At 38.0% G+C, this 24,290-nt stretch overlaps 1 protein-coding gene across 36 annotated transcripts in view; it reads right to left on the bottom strand.

Moving 5' to 3' along the window:
- CLASP1 (cytoplasmic linker associated protein 1) overlaps positions 1–24,290 on the bottom strand; it is a 307,493-nt gene that overhangs the window by 74,646 nt on the left and 208,557 nt on the right. For 10 of the 36 annotated variants that reach the window (XM_053596856.1, XM_053596855.1, XM_053596870.1 and 7 more), the window contains 7 exons: positions 22,742–22,909; positions 15,192–15,299; positions 10,651–10,713; positions 7,857–7,960; positions 5,143–5,166; positions 3,564–3,808; positions 1,155–1,218 (listed from right to left, as the gene is read on the bottom strand). In XM_053596856.1, the coding sequence (XP_053452831.1) occupies positions 1,155–1,218; positions 3,564–3,808; positions 5,143–5,166; positions 7,857–7,960; positions 10,651–10,713; positions 15,192–15,299; positions 22,742–22,909 (776 nt within the window). The remainder of the gene's footprint in view (positions 1–1,154; positions 1,219–3,563; positions 3,809–5,142; positions 5,167–7,856; positions 7,961–10,650; positions 10,714–15,191; positions 15,300–22,741; positions 22,910–24,290) is intronic. The other 26 variants (XM_053596873.1, XM_053596883.1, XM_053596877.1 and 23 more) reach the window with 8 other exon arrangements.

The raw sequence follows: 24,290 nt of genomic DNA, 5'->3' as shown, positions 1-24,290 counted from the left end.
TAATCCTACTAATCAGCATTTAAGATTTGCTTCTGCTGATTTAAAGTTCTATCAGTTTCCACAGCTCTGTCCTTTACCTTTTAACTTTCTTTATTTCTTCATTCTCTCTCTTTCTAACAGCTTTAAAGGCTTCCTCCCAATGTATTTATATAAAATCTAGACTCCAAATACACTTTTGTCAACAGTCCTTCTCTCAGCACCACCTCTAAAGCAAGGCTCTAAAGAAAGAGCCTTGTCTCATACTCACGGGTGCTTCTGTCTAAGCTAGGACTCCACTGTGAAAAAGGCAGTCCCTACGTCAGTGTTCCCTCTGGCCCTGAGGAAGCACGGGCACCAGCTATGTGACCACTATCCAGCAAGTTCTTGGGAACAACAAAATTCCATTTTGAGAAACAACTAAACCTAGTTTTTTAATAAGTCCCTTAAATAAATACTTCTAATTTTCTATCTGGTCTTAGGACAATGTATTCTACAAAAAAAATTATGTATTTATTTTCTTCACCACTGTAACTTAAAAAAATGCACTATACTATAATACAATCTTACATCGAAGCAGCTAGCCCACCGTTTGGCTGATAGGAGGCACGCAAACATATCTGCTGAATGAAGACTTTATCTGATTCTCTACACGATAAGTTTTTTATTTTTATTTTTTTGAGACAGAGCCTCCAGCTGTCACCCTGGGTAGAGTGCCATGGCATCACAGCTCACAGCAAACTCCAGCTCCTGGGCTCAAGCCATTCTCTTGCCTCTGCCTCCCAAGTAGCTGGGACTACAGGCGACCACCACAACACCCAGCTATTTTGGGGTTGCAACTGTCATTATTGTTTGGTGGGTCCAAGCTGGATTCGAACCTGCCAGCTCAGGTGTATGTGGCTGGCGCCTTAGCCGCTTGAGCCACAGGCACCGAGCCTCCACGATAACTCTTATGTGAAGCACAATTACTTAACTTCAAGTTTTGTACATTCTTAGAAACTTAAGTGGTTTCTAAGAACTCCACTTTTAAAAGATGTAACATACTACTACTGATACTAGTGTTAAATTTCTAAGGTCCAAACTGCATGACAGGAAATCCCTCAGTCTCAGGTAGTGGATTATGTGGCTCACACAGACATGCAGATGGGAGGTAAGTGAGGCTTGATTCCCAGACTTACCTTGCTGTGTGGGTCAGCAAACATCCGGGTGAAGATCTCACACAGTCTTTTCAATTCTACTCGACTAGAAGAAATAAAATGTAAATCGATGAATTTAAAATTTAGCTAAGTCAGCACTCCAATTAGTTATGGCTTTGCTTTGAAAAATCCTTTTGTTTCCATCAACTACCTTTACATTGTTTGTATCTACATAACAAAGTTTCTTTATAAATGAATTCTTATTAATTCATGATTAAATTAAACAGAAATGTAAAACCATGTATTTGCACTCATTTCAAGACGACAAAATTGAGAAGAGTGATTCACCCAAGCTCACACAGCTGGAAATGACCAAGCCATGAACCCAAACCCCTTCATTTTATCCCAAATGTTTTCCACCAGCCACAGAATAAACTAAAATAGCATGTCTCAGACAGACCTGGGTTTTAATCTCAATTCTCGTACAACAAAATACTCTCGTATCTTTAGGCCTCTATTTTCTTACTGGTAGAACAGGATAAGTGCAATGTCACATGGATGCTGAGAGGATTAAAAAGATAATACTTCATACCTACTACTGTGCCTGGGACAAAACAAACACTCATTTCCTACTGGGGCTCTTTGCCTTTCAAAGAGACAGGGTCTTTTTGCTCTTTCGTGCAGGCTAGAATACAGTGGCATGATCATAGCTCACTGCAGTCTTGAACTCCTGGGCTCAAGCGATTCTCCCATCTTCACCTGAATAGCTGGCACTCCACGCAGACATGACATGTGGCTGCTCTTCGCCTTTTTAGATCCTTGACTATCGAGTCTCATTTTTGCTTTAAGGATTGAAAGAACGGTCTTTTTTCCCCCCAAATACTCGAGTAATCCCTTCTTATGCAAATGAAAAAGTTGGCTCAATGATCCCTCAATACTGTTTACAACACAGCCCAGATTACGCCAAAGCTGATCAACAGATTTCTAGAGATTAAATGGGTACTTAGTGAACATGAAGAATCTAGAAAATGAGACCACCAGGATTAAACAGATTTTTGAAGAACAAGCACCAGAAGACATATTTTGTTTCTCATAGATCAGTGAAATATTGTAGGAATATTTCAGGAAATATTCAGTGAAATATTGTAGGAATATTGTAGGAATACCTTTCAGAAGGTATTCCTTTCAGAGGAATGACAAAACCTCCCACATCATCTTCATGAATAGATGGAATAGTTGCGAGGCAGGGATGAATACAGGAGGTGGAGTCAGACTGACCAGAGAGGTACTTGGAGCCCAGTGTGATTCATAAGCCAGTGCTCACTCAGCTTTACAGAACCCAGGGACAGCTAAGGCCATATGCTTCTCTAGTTTCACAACGTAGCTTAAAAAAGTGATCCAAAAGATATAACTATATTTATGTATTCTTAGTTATCCATTCCTCATTTCCCATTCACATTTCTTTTTTCATGTTTTAATATCTCCTTAATTGAGATTCATCTTATAATCAATAGTATGTTAGTATTTCATGATTTAATAAACAACATTTATTATTAGAGGGAAACACGTATAAAATAATGGTGGTCAATGAAAACTTAGATTTGATGAGATATGGTACAAACACATACTTTTTTTGGTATATGTAATAATATATGCTCATTTCAGAAAATTTATGAAACAGAAACAAAGAAAAAAAGAAAAAAATCTAGAGATAATGCTGTTACAATTCTGAAGTGCTCCATTTTATTCTCTTTACTAGGCGCATTTATAAGCCACGTAAGTAGCATATGCATATGTGTATTACAACTTTTTAGACTGAGAGCGATACCATCTCCAGGATCTGAAGTATAATGAGCCATACTAACCTGCAGAGTTGTTTTGCCTTTTACCTGAATTGCAAACTATACCAAGATTTCTCAAATAACATCTACCAGACACATGTAAAACCTAAAGAAACCAAATGTTTAAGAAATCTAATAGAGGGCAGCGCCTGTGGCTCAGTCAGTAAGGCGCTGGCCCCATATACCAAGGGTGGCGGGTTCAAACCCGGCCTCGGCTGAACTGCAACCAAAAAATAGCTGGGCGTTGTGGCGGGCGCCTGTAGTCCCAGCTACTCGGGAGGCTGAGGCAAGAGAATCACTTAAGCCCAGGAGTTGGAGGTTGCTGTGAGCTGTGTGATGCCATAGCACTCTACCGAGGGCCATAAAGTGAAACTCTGTCTCTACAAAAAAAAAAAACAAAACAGAAATCTAATAGATTACAGAATATTTGCCAGGTACTTCAGAGCCTCTGAAGGGCAAGGACTGTGCCTGTCATCTTTGTACTTTTAGTGCCTGCCCTCACAACTGGAGCTTTGTAAGGACTTAACAAATGACAGGGCATCCCTTTGAAGCTCCTGATTAATACAATATAGGACTCAAACTTAGCTCCCATCTTTACTCTTGTCCTCACCTCAGTGTTCTTTGGCTCTTCAGTAAGTTCTGCAGGCCCAGAAGCCCTTCTTTCCTTTCTGACCAGTTTGAACTAGCACAGTGGTTGAGAACTTCTGCTACATCCTCGGCCTGCCGCAGATAATGGGGAATGCCACCACTCCGGGAGCCATATGAGCGCTCAGAGCAAACACTGGAGGCATCACTGTTGGCATCATCGTCAGAATACATCCCATACGGCTCATATCTCCTCCTCACAGGCTTCTTCTGACAGTTCCAAGGAGGAATGGGGGTGATTGAGGAAAAAAATGGAAAGGTGAAAATGACCATGAGTCGTACCAAAAAAATCAACAACAAATAGTTAAACATAAACACACACACACACACACGCGCACAGAGAGTGTGCATGCACACCCTTTTCCTGTGCTTATAGGTTAGGGACATAAAAAGAGAAAAGCAGTCTTCCAGTAGGTAAAATAAGTAAGTACAGCATTCTGTAGCAGACAGAAAGAGCATGGCCTCTAGTAAAGTGTGTGGACTTCACAGGAAGACACAGGGGCTGCAATTCCAGTGCCACCACTGACTGGCTGTGTGACTTCAGAAAGCCTCCTAAGCTTTCTGCTTCAGTTTCCCATGTTGCAGACAAAAATAATTAAACCTATCACACAGGCCTGCTGTGAGAATGAAATGAAATATGTTAAATAATCCAGCTCAGCACCTGATACACTGTAAGTATCTGTACCCGCCAGACCCTCCCCAGTTAAAAGCAATATATCTTGGGCATGGTATATGGGAAATTTGTTTGAATATGTGTTTCCTTAAGAAAATCTAAACTTGAAATGTCAGTGGCAGAAGTATCCTACGTCAAGAAATTCTTAAATTATCCAGGCTACTTTCATTTATTAAAGACTTAAAGTTTTGAACACAAATAGTCTTCTTTTAAAGCAGACTGTAATATACACTTGTTTCTCTTACACTGAATACAAAACTGTTAAACCTAATATAAACTTGATAAAATATTTCTAAAAGAAAACAAATGGTCATTGTCTTAAACCATACAATTTTCTAATAATACGGCTTATTATTATTAATCCCAACTTGCTCAGGACTGTTCTGCCAATGACGCTGTTCCAGTACAGTCACTGACAGCATCCCTCTTTCACTCTCAGAGCTTTTTTGTTTGTATGATAAATTATATGATCATCAATATAATTTACTAATACATATACAGATGATCTATTTATACATAAACCAGATTCCTAAAGTAAGAAAAATCTTGATAAATCCATTCATGAAATCATGATAACAAAACAATGGGCCTAAATTGAGTCACTAAAATGAAAACACTACTAAGAGAAGAAGCAGAGCTTGACATTCAAAATAAATACTAAAACAAGATGTATGTGAAAGGTGAATGACTCCATTGCTAACAAAGTCAACACTGATGCCAAATCATTATGATTTAACAAAATCATACTTCAGACCAAAATTTCTATATTGTACTATGCTATACTACGGTTTTCACTTTCACTAGCTTCTAAAAGAAATATACTTGCAACAGAAGAAATAAAGTTGAAAAACAAAAATTAAGGCACTGGTACCTTGCTCCTGGAGTCTCCTAATAGCTGTAGGCAGGAAAATATTGAAGGATGGGGAAAAAGCATAGAGAATTATGTCAGAAGCATATGTGGGGATTGTTCTTGCAACAAAAGTGTACAGCAAAACATATCTCAGCAAACCAAAAACACAGGTTAGCAAGCATTTCATTTCAAGCGAATAATAATAAAGAATGCTTTCAAAAAGGCCACTTTCTAATCCTCCTACAAACTCTCATAATGCCTCTGGTACTTGCTATACATAATTCTTTGCTAGAACTCTTCCCATATCAGTGAGGCACATCTCTAAAGTCACTGTTAATTCCACTATCTATTCCTCTGAGACATTCTGTCTTGCCCCTGAGGTGTCTATTTGGTGTGGCAAAGATTCTCCACCATTCCTGCATTTTCTCTTCTAAAGCAGATTGCCCAGGAGAGATCACACGGTTGTACAGAAAGTAACAAGGGCAGCATGGCAGCATGGACGCAGCAGAAGCTAGAGGAAAAAAAGCTCACGTCAAGCCAAAGCTCAAAGTCTCAAGTCCTATTCTGTCTCCTAGAACTTTGCAGATAGCCCTTTACCCAGTTCTTTGAAGATCTAAGAAATCCCCTGCCCGAACTGGAAGTCCCATTTATCGAAGGGGATCATAACCATTATTTCCCACCCCTGTGACCTCCACTTCCTAGGGTCTCTGAATAAATAAGAGATAAGATTCTTGTCACTTGGAAGGAGAAACAGCTTCACGGAAATCTGTCCCAGCTCTTGACTCTTACATTAAAGCCTCAGTTAGAATAATTATCCTGAACTCTAGTACTGGCCAGAAAATAGTCCTTATATATAAACGGCTAAGGAATAGAGCTGGCTGGGCAGCCTGCCTCCAGGGAAAGCATTATGGAGCAGCACAGTGCCTGTTCATAGACACTTGTCAAAGTACTCTGACTGAGCTAGAATAAATGAGGGGGAAACGGAGGAATGAAAAGCTGAATCACAGTAGTCACAGACTGTAAAATGTTGATCACATGAAATATGGCTGGATTAAAAACAAAAACTTCAAGGTTTGAAGTGGTATATTATATACTTTTTCCCTGCTTAAAGAGAGTCTCACTGTACCGCCCTCGGGTAGAGTGCCTGGTGTCACACGGCTCACAGCAACCTCTAACTCCTGGGCTTAAGCGATTCTCCTGCCTCAGCCTCCCGAGCAGCTGGGACTACAGGCGCCCGCCACAACGCCCGGCTATTTTTCTGTTGCAGTTTGGCCGGGGCTGGGTCCGAACCGGCCATCCTCGGCATATGGGGCTGGTGCCCTACTCACTGAGCCACAGGTGCCGCCCTAAAGAATAAATCTTAAAACAGCAGAAGCAAGGCCAGGGACAAGAAAATTCTAAAGACTAATCCAAATGCCAAGTACATACACCGAAATACGCAAGATGACTGTGTTATCAGTAGGTGAAATGCTTCTTTAAAAAGCAATTTGGGCTTGGCGCCTGTGGCTCAAGCAGCTAAGGCACCAGCCACATACACCTGAGCTTCCAGGTGCGAATCCAGCCTGGCCCACCAAACAACGAAGGCTGCAAATGAAAAATAGCCGGGCACTGTGGCGGGTGCCTGTGGTCCCAGCTACTTGGGAAGCGGAGGTAAGAGAATCGCTTGAGCCCAGGAGTTGGAGGTTGCTGTGACCTGTGATGCCATGGCACTCTTTCTACCCAGGGCGACAGTTTGAGGCTCAGTCTCCAAAAAATAAAATAAAATAAAATAAAAATACTTAAAAAAAGGGGCGGCGCCTGTGGCTCAGTGAGTAGGGCGCCGGCCCCATATGCCGAAGGTGGCGGGTTCAAACCCAGCCCCGGCCAAACTGCAACAACAAAAAAAAATAGCCGGGCGTTGTGGCGGGTGCCTGTAGTCCCAGCTACTCGGGAGGCTGAGGCAAGAGAATCGCGTAAGCCCAAGAGTTAGAGGTTGCTGTGAGCCATGTGACGCCACGGCACTCTACCTGAGGGCGGTACAGTGAGACTCTGTCTCCACAAAAAAAAAAAAAAAAAAAAAAATACTTAAAAAAAAAAAAGCAATTTGACCACAAGGCAATTTTATGAAGAAGTTTTTTCTACAAGCCCAAATTAAAGGACTTGCAGTTATTCTGTGCTTTTTAGACACTGCATTATAATGATGCAAAAACATATTCTGCTGGTGTTTCACATCCTGGAAGATTTAACCTTAAAATTTAGAAACTTTTATTAAATGACGTAAGGACTCATTTTCTAAAAAAAAAACCCATAAAATCCTATGGACCCATATGTGAGGTAACAGAATTAATGCAAGATTTTCAAACCTCAAACTCTATTATCTATTGTTGTAATAAAATGCCACAGAAGTCTGTAAAGCAAGAAACACAAAAGTAGAAAAAAGGAAATGCTATTTAAAAAACTGTGATTACAAAGAAAAACAGAAGCTCAATGACATCTGAAAAGCCAAGTGTCATCAAAACCTTGATACTACAGAGCAAGATGAGAAATACTTGATGCTAATATTTCCTGTAAACCCAATTTTCACTTATATGTGCACAGAGGTAAATACTTAATAAGAAAACAATAATATAAATGTATCCTATAGTTATACAATTTTAAAGAGTGTCAAAAGTGATTCAGTAACTTGATTCCTGCTAAGACAGAGAGCAATGCCGATGATTAATTCAGGGAGACTGTGTACATACTGTGCCTCTTACCAAAGCATCAGCAACAGCAGCTTCAAGATCTGTGCTTGTGCTCAACACTCGTAAGGCATTCACAGAACCAGGCATTCTTCCTGGCTGGCCAAGCCCAAATCGTTCTATTTAAAAAACAAAAACAAGAGATGTGTCACTTTAATTCAGATTTTCTCAGTTCTTTGCAAGGACTCCCGCTTCTTCCCACCAAGTAGACAGAGGCACTGAAAAATCTCTAGTCAATTTAAACTACACTTGATTTATGTACCAGTGGTAGAGGTTAAGTCGTTCACATTTAATGCTATCTTATCACAAAGTATTCCGTGAACTGAAATTGTTTGAACATGATATTTTATTACTGAAAAGTTCTGAGATGCAAGAGGGCGGTAACTTACTATAGAAGGGCTATACGTCCAGCCTTTTAATCTATTTAGCTTTCCTCTGGAGGCAGGTAGCCTCAACATTTGGTCAAACTAATTAGAAAGCTTCATGTTTGATAAAGGTGTTCTAAGGCTGTGTAATAGACAAGTTAAAATTTGAAACAAATGTATTAAATTGATCTCTGTGCAAATGTTTACTAGTATCATTACTGTTTGTTATTAATCATGCTCAATTATTTTTAGATACTTGTTCATTGTCATGCTTATATCAGCAAAGATTATTTTAAAATTAATTTGTTAAGATTCTTCATCACCATAAAAATCCAGTACTTTCATTGCTCAAAGGATTTTTCCAGGATAGTCTTTAAACAGGTGAACAAAAGGTAAAGAATCCAAATAACTGAAAATAAATTTTAGTTCAAATGACAATTTTAAGCTTGTAAATATCATGGAAACAAAGACTCACTTTTAAAAGTCCCATTAAGTTAGCTGACCAGCATTCCTTAAGAAGTGCTAGAAATTATGGTTGTAATAAGACAGCGCCAGTGTAAGTTATACTTTGTAAGTTACACTTTTTAAGTCCGTTATACTATCTATTAGTAAAAAGTGTCTTATTTAAAATTCTAATGTATAACCTTTGGAAGAAAAATGTTTAGATAAAAATATTTTCTCTATGCTAACAAATATGACTGAACAAGGGAGATCTCTATATTAGCAATATTCTAGAAGCTTTTAGAATTAAAGGGAAGCTAGTATCTAATTTACATGAACTATTCTTTCCTATAAAATGATGTATGTAAAATATTGGATATGTAACAAGACATCACCTGCAAAAGTGGTGAACTTTAAAAGTGAAGTATTATTTGGCTTTTTAAAAATGTCACCTTCCACCTTACCACCTTCCACCACCACAGAAAAGGGAAAAAAATTTAAACACTGCTAGTTAAGAGTTACACAATCATGAATTTTTATAAAGAAACAAAAATTTTATGTTATACTATCCCCTTTTTTAATGCATTTGCTTATCATTCCAAATGTCATTTTAGCCATTACATTTGTTAGGTTAATTTAGTATGCATTTAAACTAAAAAAAAAAAGACCACGATAATGATTACATCTCTCATCAGTTAAAATATAAAATAGGTGAGATTTTCTGTGCACATGGTTAAAGATGATCTTGTTCATCTTTTCTTCCATTAAAAAAGGGTAGATAGTAGATTTATGAGTAACAGAATGAAAGTAATTCAGTTATAAGCCATTTAAAAATTATCCAGCATAAACTTAAATAAAACAGACCTAAAAAAAAAAAAGATCTCATGCCAGCAATTCTTGCTCCAAGGATAATATTGATTTTTCAAACACAAAATTAAAACTATAAAAACAATGCAATTAATCTGTGCTTCCCAGATACATACAGTTTTGCCATACACAGTGACGGCAGATCATTTGAAACATATGGTAGACAATTTGAATTTTATATCTTAAGGGGAAATGTATATCTGGATCTAAGCAAAATTAACGAACTTTTTGTTTTTGCCAGACTAAAATCTGTTCTAATATATTTTCACTGCTCTTATACTATCATGAAGCTCAATATTCCAAGAGATGGATACATATGACTGGGCCTTTGGTGTGACTCATAATCTTCAGGAGTATGTACTTAATCGGAACACACCCAGCTAAAATGTATAGCTGGCCGAACTGGTAACAAATTCATGTGAGAAAGCTATAGTTAGTAGTAACTGTTAGCATATAAAAATGCTAGATAAATCTGGCAAACTGATGCATTTTCGTATGCTTATTTTTTGCCACTGTGGCTAACCAGTGGATTTGGGATTTTCTTAAATGGAGCTGAGACAGGAGGTTTGAGGTCTGCAGGCTGCTATGTTTGGCCTGGACCTGATTACCTAAATCTTGATCCTGTTTTCCTGTAAAACTTTCAGAAAAATACATTAATTTTCATACATATGAAAATAATATATGCTATAATTTGGAATGATAGTAAAATAATTTGAACTTGACACTATTTACTGGCATTAGTATTCGATGGTTCACTGGGAGTGAAGACTTTGGAGATAAAAGACTGTCAAATGATATTCCTATCTCCTTTCCCCACAGGAATACCTAGTTTTGGTGGTTTTTCTGGGGAGAGAGAGGCAGAAAGGGAAGTACTTCCCAATTTTTTTTTTGTTTGTTTTAACATAAATATGAACACTGGAGAAATGACATTGCCAAATAGGCTATAAAGCATCTATGGCCTATTAACAGAACTATAAACATTCAACAACTTAAAAAAATAAAAGCACATTGGGTAAAAGAAAATATGAGGTGCATACATGCCAAGTGCTAGCTGACACAGATGAAAACAAATGTTAAGATGGGTGTGAAACTAGAACATATGAAGAAGCCAAGTCATGCAGTTAGCACTTGTTCACCTGACTGCCCAACAGATTCAGCAGTGGAGAGAGCACTAGTGGACCTGGAATGACGTCGAGAGGCTGCAGGTAAAAGGAACGGCAACACCCACAGGATTAACACGGAAGTACCCAAGACAGAAAATGCCACAGTCCAAAGGAAATGCAAGGACTACCACCAACAAGGCCACGTTTTTCTCATGAAAAGAGATGGTGCTGGATATGAATGAACAGCAAGTGCCAACCCCAACTCCACAGTAGCCAGCTGGCTCTCACACAGCTATTAACACATAGGCACAACGAAGGCACTCTTTAAGGTGCTCCAAACTAAGTGTGCATCAACCAACTCGGACTCCAGATTTACGGTCATACCAGGAAGCCTCCATCAGCCAGTATGGAAATGTGCAACATGAAGAACATCAGGAGTCACAGAGCACCTTCTACATCCCCCGAGTGGAACAGCAAAAAGATGAATTATTAACTCAGCTCACGAGATGTTTCATCAGTATGTGATGCATATGCAACCATGCACCAAAAACAAAAGCATAGAAGTTCATAATGCTATTTCAACAGAAATAGAATGAAATCACAGGAAGGGGGCTCAAAAACTGGAATTCCATTTTCTCCAGTCAAAATGTTCTGTTGCACAAATATCCTGTGTGTATTAATGTACTTGTTTAACTGCTAGAAATTTAGTTGTCGTAAGTTTAATGATATTCTTTGAGAAGCAGCTATATTCCAGTTATGAGCACCAGCTTGGTAATACAACTGTAAATCTTGCTTTGATCACAACTAGCTATAGGACCTTTGGCAAAGTATTAAACTTCTCTGTGTCTCAGTTTCTTCATCTGTTAAACGGTGCTAATAATGGTACCTACCTCTTGTGAGTTATTCAGAGTATTAAACTGGTTAGTAGTGGTGGTGGTGCTGGTGGTGGCATTAATGGTTAAGAGCAAACTCTAATTTGCAATTAGACATTAAAAAATCATTTTGTTAGCAAGTATTCATATTAAGTATATTAATTCATCAACAGGAGAAACACCAAACTCTATCCTCATGTGGTGGGAGAATAACTTTTGGAAATAATTATGTAATAAAGACTTGGTTCAAAACAGTGACTTATTGACCACAGATTCATGCAATATATAGCTCCTCTTCACCTCAGGAAAAACAAAAGATAATTTGCTTCCATTCATTACTCTGAAAAATTCATGGTGATTAAATCACAGAAAATTTACAGATTTTACAAAGTAATACTGAGCAGTGCCACATTTCATCCACACTACTAGAGTATTATATATATTAATGTTCTCATTTTTAGTAATAAAATATTCGAGCCTCAAATTCTTCAATATAATTTTATCTACTTTTTTAAGCTCATGTCAGTTTACAAAACATGCATCTCTGTGGCACATGTGCTATTAAACAGAAAAAGCTACCTAGCCAATAAGGATAAATTTTCATCAGTTTGCAAAAAGAAAATTCCTCTTTTCTCAAGATTCACAAAAATATAAAGATAAATTTCTAAAATAGGTATTATAAAATTATCACATTCCTTTAATAAAGAAGTCAGCAAAACATTTTAAGACTCAAGCAAACTATACATTTATTGTACAAGCACATCAGTATTCTATCTTGATAGTTTAAATTATACATAGTTTTTAAGCGATACCTGACATGTGGGTTCCTTCTAAAGAGGTCCTTTGGTTCTATTAAAGCAGAGTATTCCAGAGTAGATCTGGGGCACAACGAGTACACAAGTGAACACCCACCAATGCAATCCAAGGAGGACCCACTTATGTCAACGCCTGATTTACAGTTCATCAAAAATCATCACCATAACCTTATAAATATATATTTATACTATTAAAATAATCCCAATCTTGTAATAAAAATGCAAACCTAAAAACATATTCACTAAAACATATTTGTTTTCATTCCTCCCCCCCTTTTTAAAATCAAAGTTGGCTATATAAGTTGATTCAAAGGTATGTATGTATGATTATACACCGGTAAGTAATCTCACCAATTTCCTAAAGGAGTAAGAAAAGTGATTATTAAAATAAATGAGATAAAGAGGGAACCTTTACCAGCTGTTCTTAACCTGTGGGTTCTTTCTTAACCTATGGGTCGCGAACCCTTTGTAACAATGAAAATACATCAGGCATTAGGAAGGTTGAGAACCATTGCTTTAGACCTTAGCTCCTCCCGAGGACAACGATCATGTGATATGTATCTTTGAATTCCCAGGTCCTAATACCAATCCAGCAAACCAAAAACTCAAGTATCTCCTGAGTGCTCCCTATATGCCAAATCCTGCAGAAGCCTCAGATAATACCATTTAACACATTTTTGAAAACAGAGGTAAAACACGGAATTCCAGCCTGAGCAAGACCAAGATCCTGTCTCTACTAAAATAGAAAAACTAGCTGAGCATTGTGGCACATGCTTATAGTCCCAGCTACTTGGAAGGCTGAGGCAAGAGGACTGCTTAAGCCCATGAGTTTGAGGTTGCTATAAGCTACAATGATGCCATGGCACTCTACCAGTGTGACAGAGTGAGACTCTGTTTCAAAAACAACAAAAAAGCCCACTGAATGAGCCCATCAGAACTACTTTCAAATGAGGCAGGCTTTAAGTCAAATATGAATTCTAACCCTGGCTCTACACTTAGCTGTGTGACTTTGAGAAAGTGGCTTAATGTCCCTAAGACTGATGATAATATCTGCCCCAGAAGGTGTTAACAGGGACCACCAAGGCATTAGTCTTTTGATTGCTCCAAATTGTGCAGTACACATGAACATATTTGTTGTTCTTCTGTTTTAGGGACAGGTTTAACCCAAGGAGCAAAAACAGGCATGGTACAAAAATTTAGCTCAAAGACATTACATATGGCCTTAGCACAAGACACAGGCTGATGCTAGAGTTTGTTAGGATCCACACCTTCTGCCTTGGTAGTAGCAATTACACATTTCAACATTCTGGATTGCCACCAAGACTGTTAAGCAGATCCATTTAGCCAAACAAGTTTACTCAACTACTTAGGGTTCAGTTAGGAACTCAAGAATTCAGCACAGTTGCCTGGACCATAGATGCCAGATTACAAAGGCTGCTTCTATGGATCATTATCAAAAATACCAGTACACATATAAAATAAAAACACTGAATTACTTCTAAGAGAGAAAATAAGCAATAAATGGACTGAATTATTTACTCATGTAGGAAGTTTGTAAGGTCAAATAGTAAGCAAGGATGCAGAGCTATACAACCTTAATTTAAAAGGAAAAATCACCAGTTCATTCGGGAAAAGAAAAAAAAAAAACACTTCACTGCTACTCTTGATTTATTAAGAATTCTGCTCTAATGCTTCAGATTGCTGTGGAGTAGCTGACATGCACGGGTAAGCTGCCCCCTCAAGGGCTTATGCTGACCAGGCAGAATACCTCACAGCAGGTATCACCTTACTAAGTCAAGAGTACCATTCAACAGAGCTCTGGCATCTGTTTACTTGCAGTTTTCCTCGTAAAGGACAGTGGGTCATAAACAACTATATCTAGATTTTGACCATGGATACTGATTGAGGAAAAACGATATTGGAAGAAGTGTATGACACTTGAAGGAGTTAAGTATAGGCAAATATGAAGATGTTACGCTTTTGGTTTAACATCCCTCTTCTGTATTGACATTTACATAGTCAAAGACCAGTTACATAATCACATAGTCAAAATGAGAGACTGCTGCAATCCACAGTTCATGTGATAATTGAAAGAGGAAAACATACATCTCTCCGTATAGCACTTAAGATGCCAAGGAAGTAAAAAATAATTATTGAAGAATATAAAATACTCCTTTTCATAAAAGTCTCTGGGGATTAACAGTTTTTAATAACTAAAAGGGCTTATTATGTGTTCATTTCAAAGATAGGCAGGACTACCTTGTTTCCCTGAAAATAAGACATCCTCCAAAAATAAGACCTACTTACAGGAAAGATAAAACGTCCCCTGAAAATAAGACCTAGCGCATCTTTGGGAGCAAACCTTAATATAAGACACTGTCTTATTTTCAGGGGAACAGGGTATTAACACTAAAAACTCATTTTGTTTTCTAAACATTATCATCATTACACGTTTGTTTCTTCTTCGAGTTAAATCACATGTAGACTGATGTTTAGTAAAATCAAGAGGTAAACTGTAAAACTTCAATGAGTAAGGCTAAGCTTTGAATTAACTTTATTTCAAAGCCGCAACTGACTTTGGCTGAGTTCTGCCTTCTGTTAGAAATTACTACTAGATGGGCTCACCTGATAGCAAGTGGTCATCAGCGGCAACAGTACAGAGTGAAGTGGTGCTTTTTTCCTCTAATATATGAAAACTGAAGTTGCCAAAATTCAAGCATGCAGAGGGGGACAACGAAGGGTGACTAAGGAAGAGGAAAGAAAGAAGAAAGGACCACAAGGACAGTAGAGGAGGGAAAGCAGGTCATTCCACCTAGCAGTGTCTTGGACAAGCAGCTGGAGCAGGGAAAGGAACTCCGCTCCTCAGTCAGCGCCTGCGTGTACTCACCAAGTGGAGGGAAGCCCCGAGCAGGGCTTGTATCTCGGCTGCTCTCACGGCTGGTATCGCGGCTGCACCCCTGACTCATGCTGGGTCGAGGGATACGGCTGCTCCGTGCTAGCGTGCAGCATGAGGATTTCAGAGAAGGTGAACAAGTTTAATGAAGACAGAAAAACTCACAAAATGTCAGTCACATTCGGTTAATGTAATTATGACATTATCCGCACTGGGGGGGATTCTGGCTACTGAGCCACCTGTCCATGCTGCGGTCTCACTGACTGACATGCCAACACGAGAGGGGGTGAGTAAAAATCTGATTATACTCAATGTCTCAGAAAGCTGTGAATTTTAGTATGAAGGTGGTAAAAATCTGATTCTATTCAATGCCTCAGAAAGCTATGAATTTTAGTATGAAGGTGAAATTATACCTAAATGCAAGAAATGAAAAGAAATTTTTCCTGGTGGCGCCTATGGCTCAGTGTGTAAGGCGCCGGCCCCATATACTGAGGGTGGTGGGTTCAAACCCGGCCCCGGCCAAACTGCAACAAAAAATAGCCGGGCATTGTGGTGGGCACCTGTAGTCCCAGCTACTCGGGAGGCTGAGGCAAGAGAATTGCCTAAGCCCAGGAGTTGGAAGTTGCTGTGAGCTGTGATGCCACAGCACTCTAAAAAGACGATAAAAATGAGACTCTGCCTCTAAAAAAAAAAAAGAAATTTTTCCAAAGAACAAACCGGCATCAGAAAATACAAGATCATAAAAATGATTAGCTTCTATGGGTGTAGCAAACTTCTCAACAAGAGGACAAAAGACCAAAGCTGTTTGCATTTGGTTCTTAGAAAGGTAATTTGTGGATTAACAAATAGAATTAAAAAAAGGTCTGGTCCATGAACTTACCTAATGAAAAGGGGCTCTCTTCTCCCAGGGTGGCCTTCTTTACAAGGAGAAGCCTTAATGGTCAACACAAGTAGAGTCTACCCTCTCAGAATAAATGTGTAGATGCTTAAAAAATATTCAACTATCTGAACCAAAAGATGTAAAGAATAAGATTGCTCTCCTTTACGTCTAGGTTTTTCTACAGGAATCCAGAAAGATTTGCCTGTGGTCTCTACCAAACACTATCACTGACCCAGTATTCCATGCTAAGTCGACAGGAAAGAGATCAATACTCTCAATATTTGGGTAAAAGATCCCTCCACTGACCTCAGAAGAGTGAATTACTTTATGATCATCCATGGATAAAGTTCATTTTTCTCACGTTACAAAACATGGAGGCAGAGTCACATGAATAGCCTAAGGTCTAATAATAATTTGGTTGTGAAACTCAGAAAAGACCATGATATCTTTGTTTCTCTAATTTGAGAAAATGGAAATACGTTAGTGGCAAAACATTTTGGAACAACCTTGCATACTGAATGAGTGTAGGTGGAATGCATAACATAATAGCTGACAGGAACAATGTACCTTTCCATCTTAAAAGGATCTGCAACTTCTAGACAGAAATACCTTTCTCAGAAATTTTGGTAACAATAAATCAACACATCAATGATTCACTGATGTAAAAATAAATGCTTATTCTATTTTGCAATGAGCATAGCCTATTTTTTTCAGAGCTAAGATTTTTTGTACAGTTCAACTGAACAGTGCCTTATAAGCTAGAATCATGAAATTCCATGATAAAAAAAGAATGTGAAAGGTGAAAAATGAAGCCAACTTCCTATCGTGCTTAGCTGCTCAATGCGGCAGTTGAGCTAAACCCTGAAGGCTTTTAAGTGATACTCAGATAAGTGTACTACTCAGGCAGAAAAGGTCAGGCAATCGGGCCAACCAGAGCTTCATGAGAGCTTCACTAGAAACTCCTAAACTCTCCTCAGTTTTGCCAGAGTGACAGAAAAACACTGAGTTTTCACTCAAAGTAGTAGTGGCTACTTTATCGGCAATTCTTGGTAACGTTCTATCCAGCTCCAATAAGGGCAAAAGGAGCAGTTTTCTAAATCCTTAAAAAGCTAAGGCATATCCACTGATGCTACCAAAATGGAAAAGTTTCCTAGAATGTGCAAAGCAAAACTGCTCATCCTTAGAGGGCCAATGCTACATCTGAATCATGAAGTGACTTCTCCAGAAGTGACTTCTGCTAACTCTTGGGTCCAGTCTCTTGGTCTCCCTGGGTCCCAGCCTCCCCTTAGGCAAATGAAGATCAAGAAAAAGCCCCCATCCCTTAAATGAGAAAGGTACAGTGAGATTACATACGTACATAAGTACTTCTGAGTCCCCACTGAATGGCACACATGAAAATCTTGTCTTATTTCATTGCCCGCTCCAAAACAAATAATTAAAAGGTAATAAAAATAGTCCCGATAGTTTTTCATATAAGTGCATGCTTATTGGAGCATTTTCTTAATTGTTCCTGCCTGATGACATTTGACTCTTTACCCAGCCCTCCTCCTTTAAATTCACGTACATGAGACAACAATAAGAAATAAAGGCTCTTTTTGAGCTAAGTCTGCTTTGTGAGGACACCAAAGAGCATTAACAGGGATAAACATATGATCTAAAAAAACACTACATTAAAATTTCTTAACAAGTTTCCCCTTTGGGCATTTCACCCGGATACTTCATTCACCCGTTCACGCTGACTGGGTCCTTTAACACATGACCAACAGTAGTATACAGAAAAAGAATTATTTCTCTTTACAATTTTGTGAAAATTTGCTCATAGTTACCCTAAACCTCACTGAAGTACTTCTAGTGGTGACATCAATAGTTCATATGTTACAATTTAAAGCACAAGAGCCAAAACACCCACTCACTTATAACACCACTTTCAAAGACTAATCTACGAGGAGCACTTAAAATAAGTATATAAATGATTTTTATAGACTAAGTGTCAAAAACTAAAAGAAAATTATGCCAAATCAATTTGTCATCTTTAAGTGCCCAAACTGAACATTCTGAGAGTATGTTATGTAAAAGGCATAAAGAAGAGTTGATGAAAACATACTTGCCATCTGAATTCTTTAAAAGCAATATTCTTAGGCAGCTTTTCGGTCTTGTGCTTACATGAAATGCTGGGAAGCCTTAAAACCCATTTAATTGGTTTTCATTTCTTGAACACTCTACCCCATCTTTAAGTTTTTAATGATAATCCTGACTTTCAGCTTTTTTTTTTTTTTTGAGACAGAGTCTTAAGCTATTGCCCTGGGTAGAGTGACATGGTGTCACAGCTCACAGCAACTTCAAACTCTTGGGCTTAAGCGATTCTCTTGCCTCAGCCTCGCAAGTAGCTAGAACTACAGGCACTTGCCACAACGCCTGGCTATTTGTTGTTGTTGCAATTGTCATTGATGTTTTAGCTGGCCCCGGTCAGGTTCGAACCAGCAGCCTCACAGTGTACGTGGCTAGTGCCCTTACCTACTGAGCTACAGGTGCCGCCACTGACTTTCACCTTTTAAGGAAGGGTTCAACCAAACTCAGAAGTATAAAGGATTAACAAAACAACCAGAAGCTAAAGACATAAAATGTCTCTCTGGTCTAAATGTTTTCATGTCTTCTTGGACAGAAATTTAATTTCCCAGTTCAAATGGATTATTATTTATTTTATTTTAATGAAATTAATTAATTAATTTATTTATTTATTTTAGAGACAGAATCTCACTTTGTCACACTCAGTAGAGTGCCATGGTGTCACAGCTCACAGCAACCTCTAGCTCTGGGGCTTAGACGATTCTCTTGCCTCAGCCTCCACAGCAGCTGGGACGACAGGCACCCACCACAACACCCGGCTATTTTTTGTTGCAATTTGGCCAGGGCCGGGTTTGAACCTGCCACCCTTGGTATATGGGGTCGGCGCCCTACTCACTGAGCCACAGGCGCTGCCTGAAATGGATTATTATTAATATTTAATTCTTTCAAAGTATTTTTAACCAGGAAATCTTTACCAGGCATGGTGGCTCATGCCTGTAATCCTAGCACTCTGTGAGGCCCAGGCAGGAGGCTCCCTTGAGCTCAGAAGTTTGAGACCAGCCTGAGCAAGAGTGAGACAAAGTCTCTACTAAAAATAGAAAAATTAGCCGGGCATTGTGACAGGCATCTGTAGTCCCAGCAACTCCCGAGACTGAGACAGCAGAATCATTTGAACCCAGGAGTCTGAGGTTGCTGAGGCCACAGCACTCTAGCCTGGGGCAATAGAGTAAGCTTCTGTCTCAAAAAAAAAAAAAAAGGAAAGCTTAAAACATTCTAAATATATATACATAGCAGGTAAGCTGCAAAAACATCAAATGAATTTTTCATAGCGTTTTCAAAAGATGAGTAGGAGAAATGAACTAAAAGCAAGCTTCCAACATAAAATGGTTGTTAAGTGCTAGAGATTTATGTGCCTTTATTATTTGTAAAGTCTTTATTATCTTTAAACACACAGAAATGGAACAATTTACAAACATGTTTTTCTACTCAATTGGACAGCTTACAAGAGAATAAACTGCCAAGAAAAAAGAGAATAGCAGGAATTTATTCTGCTTCTTGGTTATTTAACAGAAATTATAGGCCATTTAGCTTATGAAATCTTAAATGCCAAAGAAGAACTGCCTTGGCTTCATTTTTAAAACAAACAAGAAAAGAAAAGTTAGTTAAGAAATATGATTTCAAAGCCAGGCATGGTGGCTCACACCTGTAATCCCAGAGGCCAAGGTGGGCAGATAGCCTAAGGTCATAAGTTCGAGACCAACCTGAGCAAGAATGAGACCCTAGCTCCAAAAATAGCCAGGTGTTGTTGTGGTGGGCACCTATAGTCCCAGCTACTTGGGAGGCTGAAGCAAGAGAATCACTTGAGCCCAAGAGTCTGAAGTTGATGTGAGCTATGATGCTCTACTGGGGGTTGCAAAGTGAGACTCTGTCTCAAAAAAAAAAAAAAGAAAAGAAAAGAAACATGATTTCAAACAAAAAGAGGTATAGGGCGGCACCTGTGGTTCAAGGAGTATGGCGTTGGCCCCATATACCGAGGGTGGTAGGTTCAAGCCCAGCCCCGGCCAAAACTGCAAAAAAAAAAAAGAGTATATACAATATACCAAAAATAATTTGTTGATAACTAGAATTAAATTCACAGTGCAAATTTCAAGCCTAGTTTAGCTTTTATTAAAACTACTGAATTAACTGGTTTGGGGATTATAGAAAATATTCTTGAAAATTGTTTGAGGCAGTGCCCATAACTCGGTGGGTAGGGCACTGGCCACATACACCAAGGCTGGCGGGTTCGAACCCGGCCCAGCCAGATAAAACAACAATGACAACTGCAACAACAACAAAATAGACGGGCATTGTGGTGGGCGCCTGTAGTCCCAGCTACTTGGGAGGCTGAGGCAAGAGAATTGCTTCAGCCCAAGAGTTTGAGGTTGTTGTGAGCTGCACTCTACCCAGGGCAACAGTTTGAGACTCTGTCTTTAAAAAAAAAAGAAAAAAAAAAGTTTTCCTCCCCCTTTCGAACATTTATATTGAAAAGTGCTTTACAATGAACCAAATGTTTAGAAACATAGGCACACACCCAGCATGTACTAAATGATCACAGTAATATAAAATCTATTACTGAAAAACTCTAATATATCTGCCACCCTATAAAATGGAATCTCTAAGTAGTACTACGGAAAAAACTGTAAAGATATAATTTAGTGACATATATTTCACTATATGTGGGTATTCTTACATGTGAAAAGTTTTAACTTTTCTTCTTTAATCTGAACTATAGGTATGACTTCAAAGCTTTACAAATTACTGATCCCCTTAAGTGAGCATCAAGGAAATAACCTTCAAATAATGTTTCAAGAAAGACAACTTGTTGGAAGAGAAGAGTCTCCTCTTTAGTTCTTACTAGTGTTTTATAATACCTCTTTGAAAAGCTCATAAATGCCATCTTTTCAGCTATACTCAATGCAAACTTCACGGTTAAGACTATGGAATGCCATCTTTAATAAATACAAAAAGAAAAATCCTAAAACAGGAAAGATATTTCTACACATATAAAGCTAACATGGATTATAAAGATATCCTATCAACTTAACAATTAACTATGGAAAAAAGGACAACTGAAATCTAACACCTAGATTAAAATCAAATGCATTTTGCAAACAAAATCAGACCCACACATACATACGTTACACATGAGATATGACATTTACATATCCCAGCTGTGATCTTTTCTCTGGTTGTATCCACAGCAATACCTAAATGACCTGTAAGCTTACAGGCCACACTATATGATGCCAACGTAGAAATATACGTGGCAATATACAGTTCAAAACAAATCTTATGTTAAATGTCTGTTCCTGTCTTCTCATAGTTCAGGTGGCGTTCAAGGACTTTCATGAGCTGCACTCTCCCAGTTACTCTTCCCTTAACCCCTATCCACCTTCACAAACTTTCTCTATGGCAGCCAAATGAATTATTTCTGCCTCCCTCTGCCCCGACTGCTTCTGCACATGCTGATTGATCTTCACTCTCACCTCCTCACCTGGCTAATACCACTTCGTCCTTCACTAAAATAGGACCTATTCTGGGAAGCCTCCGTTTGCAAGAAATCAGGGAGAAGTGGGTGGACAAAGGCCTGTAACATTACAGAACATTCTGTCACAGTTATGTCATACTGTCCTGCAGTTCTCCCTCTTCTCAATAGATCATGAGCTCTCTGAAGTCAGAATCCAAATCTATTCATCTTCTAATTCTCAGGCCTAACAAAGTGCCTAGTATATCACAGTAAACATTAAAGTAAAACTACTGAGGAGATAAATGAATAAGATAAGCCAACATGTCTTAAGAATTATAATAAATCTGATTTTATATTAATAGATTTTTGCACTTGAAACATAAAGATGTCATAAAGCTAAAGAGTATGAATTTAGACTTTTTTGTATTATATCACAAAAGACTTCTAAATTTTACCAAAAAGGTAGGACATAAATTAGGTTTTAATAGAGTGAAAGGTCTTTAAGTTGCTGAAAGTAATTTACATGATTATACACACATTATTACAAAAAATTATTCTGACACAAAAATAAAAATTATGTGTTGGTTTTTAATCAATTGGTAGCTTTCATGTTTAAACAAAATTAACAAAGTTATGTCAAAAGTAACTCTATATATTTTTAATCATAACATTTTCACCAATTAGGGTTAGAGAAGATCAAAATTAAAATAAATATGGACCCTAAAAATTGCTTTGAAAATTTATATGGGTTAATGGCTATTTAGTGCTAATTAGGGAAAGGAAAATGAAAAGCAAACTTGCTTCTTATAGCGAGGGAAACCTCTGCTACTCCAATTCCAATGGTTTGCAAAATGACTGTATAACAGCAAAACCTACAGTGATGCAATTCCTTCCCATTATTTGAACTGTAAACCCCAAACATTTTTCTAACTGAACACTCAAAATGCCATAATCCATACACACACAAAATGTTTTCTTAACACAGGCAAGGTGACAGCCTCAGTTCAAGAATAAGCTGAGAATGGTGTTCCAAGAGCTTTGAAAATCCTAAACTGAGAGTGGTGTTCCAAGATCTTTGAAAATCCTTACCTAATCCTATTCGGTTTGGACTTGTTTCTCGGCTACATCCCTGACTCCTGGGAATCTTGCTTCGCTTTTCTGAAGACGGTGTCACAGGTGGGCCTCTTGAGGAACCCCCAGCAAGTCCACCATAACCACTTCCCAACAATTTTCCAGGGGAACTTGACCGGCTGCCCGCTAAAAATGAAGCAAAAGCAAAATAAATAACAGATGTAAATCAGGGAAGAAATTATAATGATTTCAGAAGCCAGTTTTTACACATTAATTTGAATGAAACACTAAGAGAATTTTACATAAAAATAAGATTTTTAGATGGCAATAGTACTAATTTTTTTTTTAATGTAGGAGCATAAACAATCACTGAAAATCAGTAAGAAATCTGTACTCAGAAGAATTACTGGTTGGAATTCTAGAAAAATCACTATAAATTTTTTTATTTGAAAGATCAGGCTGAGTATCAACAGTAGCTTCCCTGATCCACACACAGCAAATCTATACAAATGACCACAAAGATGTTTATTATTTTGATTTTTATTCCATAAAAGTTTAAAATGTTATGTGTAACTACTAAAAGAAAGATAATTATATCAAATTTCTGAAGAATCAGAAAAAATGATATAAGAAATATCCATTAATCTACCAAAAATGAAAGAAAAGGGGGGGAGGGATAAAATAACTAGAAACTTGGTAAATAAAAATCACAAAATAGCCTTGGGAATAGGGAATGGACTTTTTATCAGTAATCAAAATAAATTAAGTTCATCTATTAAAAGACAGATTCTCTGATTTTTAAAAATAAAATGAAACTGAACTATCTGTTGTTTGTAACAGTGAAACAACGTATTGGAAAAAAAAATAGGCGGTGCCCATAGCTCAGTGGGTAGGGGATTGGCCACATACACCAAGGCTGGAGAGTTTGAACCCAGCTGGGTCCAGCTAAAACAACAATGACAACTGCAACAAAATATTAGCCGGGCATTGTGGCAGGCACCTGTAGTCCCAGCTACAGGAGGCTGAGGGAAGAGATTCGCTTAAGCCCAAGAGTTTGAGGTTGCTGTGAGCTATGACACCACAGCACTCTATCAAGGGCAACAGCTTGAGACTCTGTCTCAAAAAAAAAAAAAAAAAAGAAAAAGAAAAGAAAAAAATAAAATACAGCATTTAAAAAGGCCAAAGATCAATGTCCACAGATATGATAATTGCGAACCTTTATGCTCCAAACAACACAGCTCTGAACTATAAAATAAAATACTAAAAATATAGGGAGAAATGGATAAAGCCATAACTATTAATAGACCATGTAGGACTAACAACTAATGAAAGACTAATACATCACATAGAAATTGAACAGTCAAAATTGTGTGTATTTTGTATATATATATTATGTATACATACACACTTCCCACAACAGAACACATATTTTATTTACTGTCACACACACAAATGTTATAAAGCCCAACTATGTGAAGTACCACAAAGCAAATCTCAAAAAATGTGCCAAAGTTGAAACATAGACCAGGTTCTCTGAGAAGCATACAAAATTGTAAACTAAAAACAG

This window comes from Nycticebus coucang, chromosome 7 (genome assembly GCF_027406575.1).
Source record: "Nycticebus coucang isolate mNycCou1 chromosome 7, mNycCou1.pri, whole genome shotgun sequence".
Classification (NCBI taxonomy): Eukaryota; Metazoa; Chordata; class Mammalia; order Primates; family Lorisidae; genus Nycticebus; species Nycticebus coucang.
Note: the sequence above shows the minus strand (reverse complement) of the source record. Positions and strands in the feature narration are given on the sequence as shown.